A 9,887-nucleotide genomic window follows, 5' to 3' on the forward strand; every position below is an offset into this window, starting at 1 on the left:
GAAGCCCCCAAAGTACATCACTACTCTTATTATAATTCTAAAAAAGTATCCTTGAAATCTAGTGATCTTGATAACCTTAGTGCTTTTCAATCACTCATACACAGTACCTATTACTACATGACTAAGGCTTCGTTTGGGACGGCTTTTTTGTTGCTTTCTGAAACGGAGTTTTAGTACAAAATTTTTTAATTGTGTATTAAAACTCCGTTTTAGAAAGCAATAAAAAAGCCGTCCCAAACTAAGCCTAAGGTTTCGTTTGGGACGGCTTTTTTATTGCTTTCTAAAACAGAGTTTTAGCACACATTTTTTTATTTTTGTATTAAAACTCCGTTTTAGAAAGCAGTAAAAAAGTCGTCTCAAATGAAGCCTAAACTTAACAAAGGCAAGAGAGCCAAAAAAAAATAACACTAACACAAAGCTAAAAATGAAGTATAAAATTATAGGATGAATGAAAACAACAATTCTTGAGATTGGAGGACAGATTCAATTCTTCTAATGCTATTTTCATCTTCTTCAACTTCTAATTTAATAGTTTGCTCTATCTTAAGATAAATAATTTGAGCAATTAAAACTAAAGAATATTAGTATTAGTAGAGTTAATGTACCAAACTTTTTTTTTTTTTGCTAATCAATGAAAATTGGAGACGACAAATATTTAAAGCCTCCATAAGACAATCTTAACCCTTCTTTAAATCTTCAAATACTTTCAAATCAATAATAATAATAATAAAAGTTTAGGAAGTTATTTTTTACAAAAATTTTCGATAAAGATAATAATCCTGTATTAATTTTATAATTATCTTTACCAAAAATTGCAACGTCTCAAACGAACTCTTAGGCTTTGTTTGTGATTGCTTTCTTATTACTTTTTAAAGCTACTTTTAGCACAAAATATCTTGAAAGCAGGAAAAAAATAATGGTCTAAAGCTATCTGGGATGGCTTTCATACTGCTTCTTAAAACAGTTTTTTAGTACAAAAGTTAAAATTTTTATACTTGAAAGCTGTTTTAAGAAGCAGTAAAAAAACTGTTCCAAACAAAATCTTAGCTTAATTAAATGTTATATGATGTGATAACTTTTTTTTTTTGTATTTTACTATAATAAATCTTTTTATAAGCCACTTGACTTTTTGACAATAATGTTATGTCTTACATTATAATTATTTTATATAATGATATATTCTTCTGAACTACATATGTAAAAGAATATAGTAATAACTAACATTATTTCATTTATATTTTCTTGTAATGTAAGACATAAATCTAATTAACTAATAAAAAAAAAAAAATTTTTTTTGAAAATTAAATTATTTTTTATTTGTCTAAATATAAAGTACACAACTGGTAGCGAGCTTTTATGTGATGACCAAAAGCTTCTAGAATCCTGAACGCAACCTTCTTTAGGTTTGAAGGGGCAGCTCCTCCGAGTAAAGCCGGGAAATCTTCCATGGCGTCTGTTAGAGTACTTCAGAGGCGTTTTGCCTCTATCTTCTCCCACAATCGGAGGCTTTATCTAAATAGCCGAGGTTTGTATGCCCTAAATCTGCCTTCAACATAGAACATCGTTCTCTTCTATACCTTCTGCTTCGGTCCCACTTGAATTTTCCCGTCTTTTTTGTACGACTATTTGTTTAATGATCCACGCCGTAGCGAAGTTATCGTGATATTCTTTTTCCTATAATTTCTATTTGATGTTATCTTTTGGTACATCATTATTTGAATCGGTGTGATCGATTTCACTGTTAGAGGCCAGGTCTGAACCTTCCATTCATACTATTTGAGAATGAAGAGTGAATTGGTTTTTAAACAAAAGTATAATTAATACACGAAGCAAATTTGCCCTCATTTCATGTAAAGAGGATGCATCAAATAAATTTCTTAGCTTAAATCCGGGCAAATAGCATTTTGGGAACTTTATATCGAACTGTTTTGATAACTTCCGTTTCATCCATGGTATTGTGTAAATCCAGGATTTGTTAAATCCCACAGTCACAAGATTTAACACATGTAAAGATTTATCCTTTTCTCACGAATCTTAAAGTTTGGAACAAATAGCTGAACATTTTATCATTAGTTAGCAATCTTTAATAATTTTCATGCCAAATAATTTTTCAACAAGATTCAACGATCGACATTGATGATCACAAAAAGCAATAGTGCTGCCCGACCATTGTTGCTCGATTACAATCATCCCCCACTATTGCTTAACTATAGTCACTCAATTCTTATCATTTGGTCATCATCCCCGACTATCATCGCCCAACTATTATTACTTAATTATTATACTCACTCGACCAATTTCAGACACCAACATTTACACACACCATTGCCAACAAGACCGATGCATGTTGCCAACACCAATGCCGACACTTGCAATCTCTATCAATGTCGATGCACGCCAATAACACCATCGTGTGTTGTGGTCAAATAAAATTATCTCATTTTCAATGATGTTCTTGCTTAAGATCTTGTTACCAATCAAACAACAAGCATTTTATGTCAACGTCAACGTCAACAATCTCATGTTAGGATTCATGCAATGGCTGATTATCTTTGATAAAATCTTTTTAAACGTCTTTTATCAGTATCAGCATACATTAGATTAATGACATCATGCTCCACATGAGACACCCCATGCTTGCTTCCCATTTGTGTTATCATTAAGGAAACATCTTGATAATGGAAGATCTATGCTTACTCATTAAAGAACTCATTTAAAAAATAAAACAAGTTGTTTCATTAGTAACATCAACCCTACATCAAATTTTTGAGGTTGGCTTTATGAATCATTATATCATTAATTTTTGTTAGATGTTTCTTGAAGATTACCTACTCGATGCAAAATATTGCGAACAAATTATGTCCATGGTATCTTAAGTCCATCTTTTCTCTTTCATAATTCCCGGTCACTAATTTTATTACTCATTTAATAGGTGTATTATCTACCATTAATTATATATATATCCAAGCCATCTAAGTTTATTTTCAATTATCTTGTTTCTAATAGAAGCCCTTAAAACTTTTCCTCTAATGCAATTCTTTCTGAATTTATCTTTTATAATTTTGATGCGCTTTTATCTTAATATTCTCATTTATTGATGTATTTTTATCTTAATATTCTCATTTATGTCATACTCAACTTGAGAGAGAGAGAGAGAGAGAGAGAGAGAGAGAGAGTGATTGGTTTTGTGTGAGAGTTGGGCGAAGGTGATTGAAGGAGAAGGAAAGGAGGCGTCTGAGCTTTCATAAACAGAGAGATTTATCGAAGAGAAGTGGAGTGTTGGAAAACAGACGTTTATGGTGATGTGGTGCAAAAAATAATAATATAATAATAAGAGAATAAAATAGCAAGAAAGTTTTCAAATCGAGGAAAATTTTTTTTATTCTGAAAAATACCCAAATATACATGGTAGTTTTTTTAATTAATCTAAATCAAAATGTTGATAAATTTTTATATGAATTTTAACTGAAATCATACAGAAACCCACAAGTAAGAGGATCATACAAGTTCAACACTTGTTCCCCCTCGACAAGCACATAAGTTTTAGAATGATCGCCACGTATCATATTAACTATGATGGTGCGTAATTGTGGGTGATAAAAGTGGTCATAAAAGATTATTGTCTTAATTGGAATTTTATAGAAGTTATATTTAATTCTTTATGATACTCTTATAGCATAATACTTTTGAAATGTCACTTCATCTTAACCATCCATCTTTAATTCTAAAAATTATTTTGTCATCTATATCCTAATTATTCTATATAATAGACCCAAGAAATTTAAATAATTATCACCTAGATATTACTTTATTAATGATAAAAATATTTTATAATTGTTGGTATCACACATAATTCTAAGTTCTCTTTTGAGAAAGATAAACTTGCATTATATTCTAGTAAGAGTGTACCATCCATTAAAAAAACACTCAAAATGAAAATTATTTTGATGGCATGAAGTTATTTTTATAACAATTTGATGACATAGTGGCATTTTGAGAATGATATTTCTATTTGATCCCAAAAAGTCCTTTTTAACTCAAGTTACTAAGGGTAGATAAAGAGAAATTTGATGTGGGGTGCTAGTACCTTTTAAGTCAATTTTCCGATGGTGCGAAGAATCCTTGTAAATTCATTTGGAAGGGCCTTCAGTGAAGTCATTATTTTTGGGCTGATGTTGTTGGTTTGCATTTCCAACGTAGGCGCTCTGCAGTGCAAACTTCGATTTATGTGAAAAGTTCCAATTTTGTTATAAAAAAATTGTTAGAGCTGGAGGATAATGTATGAAATTGGTCGATGAATTTAAAAGGAAAATAACATTCACACTAAAAATCACAGAGCGAAATAAGCAATAAAAAAAGGCGAGCATGTATCAATCTTTGCATATCAATACTAGGCACCAACCTGGACGTCTTAATGTGGTCGGCATCTTTAAGGAGCTCCTAAGCCTTATACATAAATTAGGTTAGGGATGCATATCATTTGTAAAATATCATTGGCATAAAAATGACCAATACTAACTTATTTTTTAGACAATTGTGTAACTCTAGCCTGCAGATGTCTTGACTCAAAGGTTATTGTGATCTCATTATCTAAAATTATCACTTTCCTTGCTTCAATTCAATGATGATGGCATGGCTCTGAACTACCACAACATCAGCCTTAAGCAATGTTTAAAATTGCGCAATTGAGTTTTGATGCGTTTTTTGTTCGTGAGGCGAGGTGTAAGCCTCAAGGCGTCACGCCTCAAAATCAAAAAATTGCGTAAAATATAAATTAAGGTAAAAGTATTTTTTTTATATAATACTCAAATAATATGTTAAATAATAACATATTATCTTTTTATTGAATTATGAAGTAGCAAATTGATATACATATGAAATAAAAAATTGCACAAGAAGTAAAGTGACAAGTGATAAATTGCATAAAATATAATTAAAATGAAAATATTATATAAGAAAAAAATATTAAATATAGAAACTGCATAAAAGTATCATATTAGATTAAGTTTAACTACAAATTCTTTATTTCTCAGTTCCCTACTTCCCTAATCATCCATATTTAATTTCTAAAAAAGGTTGAAATAGTTGGCAACTAGAAAATCGTCTAGGGGATCTTTATTTGAGTCGTCATTATAGCAAATTGATCTCTCCCCTGGCTCATCCTATGGAGTCTAATATTTCTCAATATGCTTATTCTTCATTTATTTCAGTTATCGTCCTCTTTCACAAATGCTTTTCATCTACAAGAGATGAGATTAATACTCCAAAATTTTTAGAGGAGGAGATGGTGGTGATGTGTTGCTTTCAAGTGATCCTAGATGGCGGCTGCGACGGTGGTGGAGGTTGAGGCAGTCGAGAGAAAGTTGCTGCGACTCGAGGGGTGTATGAATGGTGATTTGTTCGGGGCTTTACTTCAAGATTTACGTAAGTTTTAAATAAAAATATATATAAATTTGGTGAAGTGTAAAGCTCATGGCGCGAGGCGAGGCGCGCCTCAAGGTGGGCCTCAACCAAGCTGAGGCACATGACTCATAAAAAAACACTCGAGGCATAAGCCTCGAGGCGTTTTTCACTAGATTTGCGTTGAGGCGAGCCTCATATTGCACAATTTTAAACAATGGCCTTAAGTATGGTTAAAGACATAAATTTGGCATGCTCCTCAAGCATCTTTGTTTCCTACAACTCATGCGTTGTTGTAGCCTACTCGAGCAACTTCTTTGTTTGCTATTGAACTAGCTTCTTCATGTCCATCTCTTAAGGTTGCGTCATTGCTTACACGTCTTGTAGCTTTATCGCTCTCTCCCCTATCAACTTCCATCATCTCCACTTTGCCATGTAGCTTCATCACTTACTCATCAGCCGACTTTATCGTATGCTCTTTGTGAAACTACGACACTTCTCTATTGGCTTCGTTGCATGCTACTTGTGTTGTCCATTCTTCTGTTCCTTGTTTTATTGCCTACACCTCGTTATGTTTTATTTGAATTTGTTATTTCTGGTCAATTGATTTCATCGCTAGCCCTTCAGTTCACTTCGTCAATTTCTCCTCTTCTTGAAGCATTGTTGCCTATTCTTTAGGGGGGCATCTTCTTCATTTTACGCACCTTTTTTGTGCATTTCTTATCTGACGAAGTCATCTTGCACTTTTTGATGTGGCTTTGTCAACACTCGGCCTTTTGTTGCCTATACTTCATGTGGCTTTAATACCACTTCTTAACCCATTGTGTTGCTTACCCCTCTTAATCTTTGGTTTTTGCCACCTGTTTCTCACATGACTTTGTGGCTCACTTTTTAGCCAACTTCATCGCTTGTTCCTCATTCAAATTTACATCTAAGCATTGATTTTATTTGTTATATATTTTCACGATATTTCATATTTCTCTTCTCAATCGACTTCGTTTCTTGTACAGAACTACAGATTCATCTCCTGCTTCTCGTTTGGCTTTGTCTTTGGTACATCCTCATATAGTTTTGTTGCACACACCTCTTTGTTCAGCTTGATTGACTGATCCTCAGTTTATCAATAGGAAAACTCTTTTAATCAATGTTGAAGGAACCATTCTTAACTCTTCGAGGCAAATTCTTCCAAAGAATTTGATGTTGCCAAGGCTTGAGGAATCATGAATATATAAATAGCTAGTGATTGAATTGAGTGTGATAGAAAGGACATTATAAGATAGCAGCCTAACAACCTACAAAATATCAAGAGAAATAGTTATTTGAAGTAACACTTCTATAGATAAGTTAGTATAGTAAATTAGAACTGGGTTTTGTGCTTGAATAGGGAAAGAGATGACTGCAAAATTAATGCGAAAGTGTCATCATTCATTCAATTAGAGGTTTGTTGATGGGCTCCAATAAAACAGACTTACTATTCATGCAGTAATAAATCTTTAGAGCCACTTGGGATAAATCTCTATCTTAAATTTTTGTATTTATTTTTCATTTTGATATAAAATAAAAATATATTTGGCATGATAAGCATGAATCATTTTATTTTTATTTAATATCACATATGTCGATTTATGAGGTGATCGTGATGGTAGTGGCAATAGGCTCGGCATTAGTGGTGGTGGTGAGCAGCTATTTGTGGTGATTTACATTTAGAAGCTAATTAAAACACCTAAAAAACCCTACAATTTGTTTTAAATATTTCTAAAAAAGTAAAAATACTTTATTTTTAAAAAGAAAATTAGTTAAAAACTCAAATCTTTTTTTTTTTTTCCTAAAAGATGATCCCGAATTTGCAAAAGCTGACTCCACGTACTTGTTTTGATTAAGACTAATGACTGAGGCAATGCATGTGGACATCAGTTAATTGACAGCTCCTTTTATTTCTTTATCTTGAAAGCCCGATCCGATGTATTGTCATTATGCTTTTCTCAGCTTATGAACAACGAATAAATCAGATGGAGAGGGTTTTTTTTTTCTCCTTATTAATTATTCTCTTGAAGGAATCCATTTTTTACGAGGACGTTTGCCATAATACATAGACTTCTAGAGTCCTAGTTAGTGACTTGGGCTTTGTGTGGTAATTGTTAATTGTTGTGCTGAATCAGATTTTTAAAAAAAAACAGTCGATCTACTCTCGCGTTGATATATGTTTATTTCCTATTTTTCATGAAGTCTTAGAGAGAATGCACACTTGAGGTAGGGATTTTGGAAGCATATTTGTACCAAAATCAAATTGTATTTTGAAAAGAAGAACTTAAGAACTTTAGTCTCTGTTATACAATTAAAAACAATATAATCCTTTGAGAAACTAGAAGAAGAATGGTTCCAGTCAAAGATAGATTAAAAATCTTGTCTCAACCTTACCTGTGCTAAGATTGATGTAACACAAGAGTCCTCTGTTTGGAGTTTAGTTTATCATTTGTTTGATGTAATGCTATTTATTCAGAGTAGTTGTTTTTGGCTGAGGAGATTAAGTTTCATTTAATTTTAATTTTCTTGAGGTTAGTTTGTCTTTTTGAATAATATCAACTATATAAAGAATAGCTTATGATCATTGAATTGATAATAATGCTCGACTTCTTTTAATGATATTAAAAGATAAACTGGTGAAGTTAAAGGATTCTGCTGTTCTCTTTTTTTTTTTGTTTTTGTGTGGAATGTGGTATGTACTTGTTGTCACGTCTCTTAGGAGGTGCTTGGCGGCATAACTAATATCTCGGCGAGCCTACCAGCAACCAACCCCACAGGTGCAGGACCCGCAATTATTTTCTCCCCACTTAAGGGGTTGCACCGCATGAGAGGAGATTCGAGTATGGGTTTGGGGGTTCCCAACCATGCTCATCCACCAACCCAGCTAAACCCGATGTGGTTTTTCTCTCTACCTTACTCAGTGTAACAACGGCTTTCCTTCCTGACTACAAGACACTTGAAAAATCCTCATAATGACATATATACTAGTTACTAAAGCTTTCTCTTACCTTTTTCCTGAAGGTGTTAGAAGCCTACAAGAGAAGACTGAACAAGTGGAGCGATGTGATGCTGAAACTCAGCACTCAAAACCTGCTCTCAATGATTTCTACTGAACTTTAAAACCTTCAAATAATGGTCATAAAATTGATAATTATTAAATTCTATTATGATGAACACTTTTTTTTATTTTTTATTTTATGATGTACATACACTATGTGACATAATGAAGATGGTACAAATCTTGCATTGAATGATAAATCATTTTCTTGATTGTCCATTGATATAGTATTTGAAGCAACATAAAATAGTTTTATAATAACTTTTTATAGTAAAAAATTACAGTAAAAAATTTGTATCAAATGAAGCTTTAGTATCTCAAAATATTTGCATGATCATAATCATTCTATAGAACATCCATTAAAGATTAAAGAATAGAAGAGAGTGAAAGGCCTAGCTAGCAATGCTTCCTCCAACACAAATAATCTGAAAAACTGATAACATTTTACTAATTAAGATTCATTAACCAAAATAAAAAAGATTAATCACTAAATTATTCAATAACATTAACCACAACATTAATCAAATAATGAAATGAATTTTTTTAAAAAAAATACTAATCTGATGAATTAGATTCTTGAGATTTTCTATGACCAAGCCTCAGCTCCAAATCCAAATCCTCCTCAACCAGCTCCTTCTTCTTCTCCTTCTCCTCCTTCGAGCCCGACCCGCCCAACCCAAGTTGCAGCTCTTCGCCGGCTTGAGCCAGTTCCGTCGCTCTTTGTGAGCCTTCTTCCGACGAAGAAGCCGGGAAGTAAACCACATAGCTTGATGATGAGGACTGCTCGCCTGCTGATTGTTTGGGAGGAGGCCGTTGGGCTCTGGAATAAGGATGGTAAGCCTCTTCGCTCTTTCTTGGGCTGGAAGGAGACGGTCGGGCGGGTCGCAAACGGGCCCGATCATGTCGGTGCATGTTCATGTGCCCGCCCAACGCCTGCGCTGTGGTGAAACCTCTCTTACAGTAGACGCAGTCGTAGAACCGGGCTGAGCCGCCGGTGGAAGTGCCCGGTTCGTCGGCTGCCGGCTCACTTGATTCGGCCTGACTATCGCCGGCTGCCTTCAGCTTCTCCTCCTCTCCTTCTTCTTCCATGGCTTACGGAGGAGGAAGACAGACGCGTTTTCACATAAGGCTGAGGGAGACTTCTCTATATAAGCTTTTATAAATATAAATATATATATGGTGGCCGGCCGGAGAAATCATAAGGCTGATGTTGAGTCTTGTATATATGATCTTCGTGTGAATTTAACTTAGGCTTCGTTTGGTACGACTTTTTTATTGTTTCTTAAAGTAGCTTCCTAATTCAAAATTTTTAATTTTTGTATTAGGAAGCTGCTTTAAGAAGCAATAAGAAAGCTGTCCCAAACGAAGCCTTAATTGATGTAGATGTCTCAAAAAAAGTACAAAT

At 33.6% G+C, this 9,887-nt stretch overlaps 1 protein-coding gene across 1 annotated transcript; it reads right to left on the reverse strand.

Annotated features, from left to right (window-relative positions):
• Positions 1-8,829: 8,829 nt before the first annotated feature.
• Positions 8,830-9,675, reverse strand: LOC110092164 (transcriptional regulator SUPERMAN-like). The gene has a single exon (XM_020816580.2). The coding sequence runs from the start codon at positions 9,569-9,571 to the stop codon at positions 9,038-9,040; it is 534 nt and encodes a 177-aa protein (XP_020672239.1). The 5' UTR covers positions 9,572-9,675; the 3' UTR covers positions 8,830-9,037.
• Between the last annotated feature and the right edge of the window lie 212 nt (positions 9,676-9,887).

The sequence above is a fragment of the Dendrobium catenatum genome, unplaced genomic scaffold, assembly GCF_001605985.2.
Source record: "Dendrobium catenatum unplaced genomic scaffold, ASM160598v2 fragScaff_scaffold_665, whole genome shotgun sequence".
Taxonomy (NCBI): Eukaryota; Viridiplantae; Streptophyta; class Magnoliopsida; order Asparagales; family Orchidaceae; genus Dendrobium; species Dendrobium catenatum.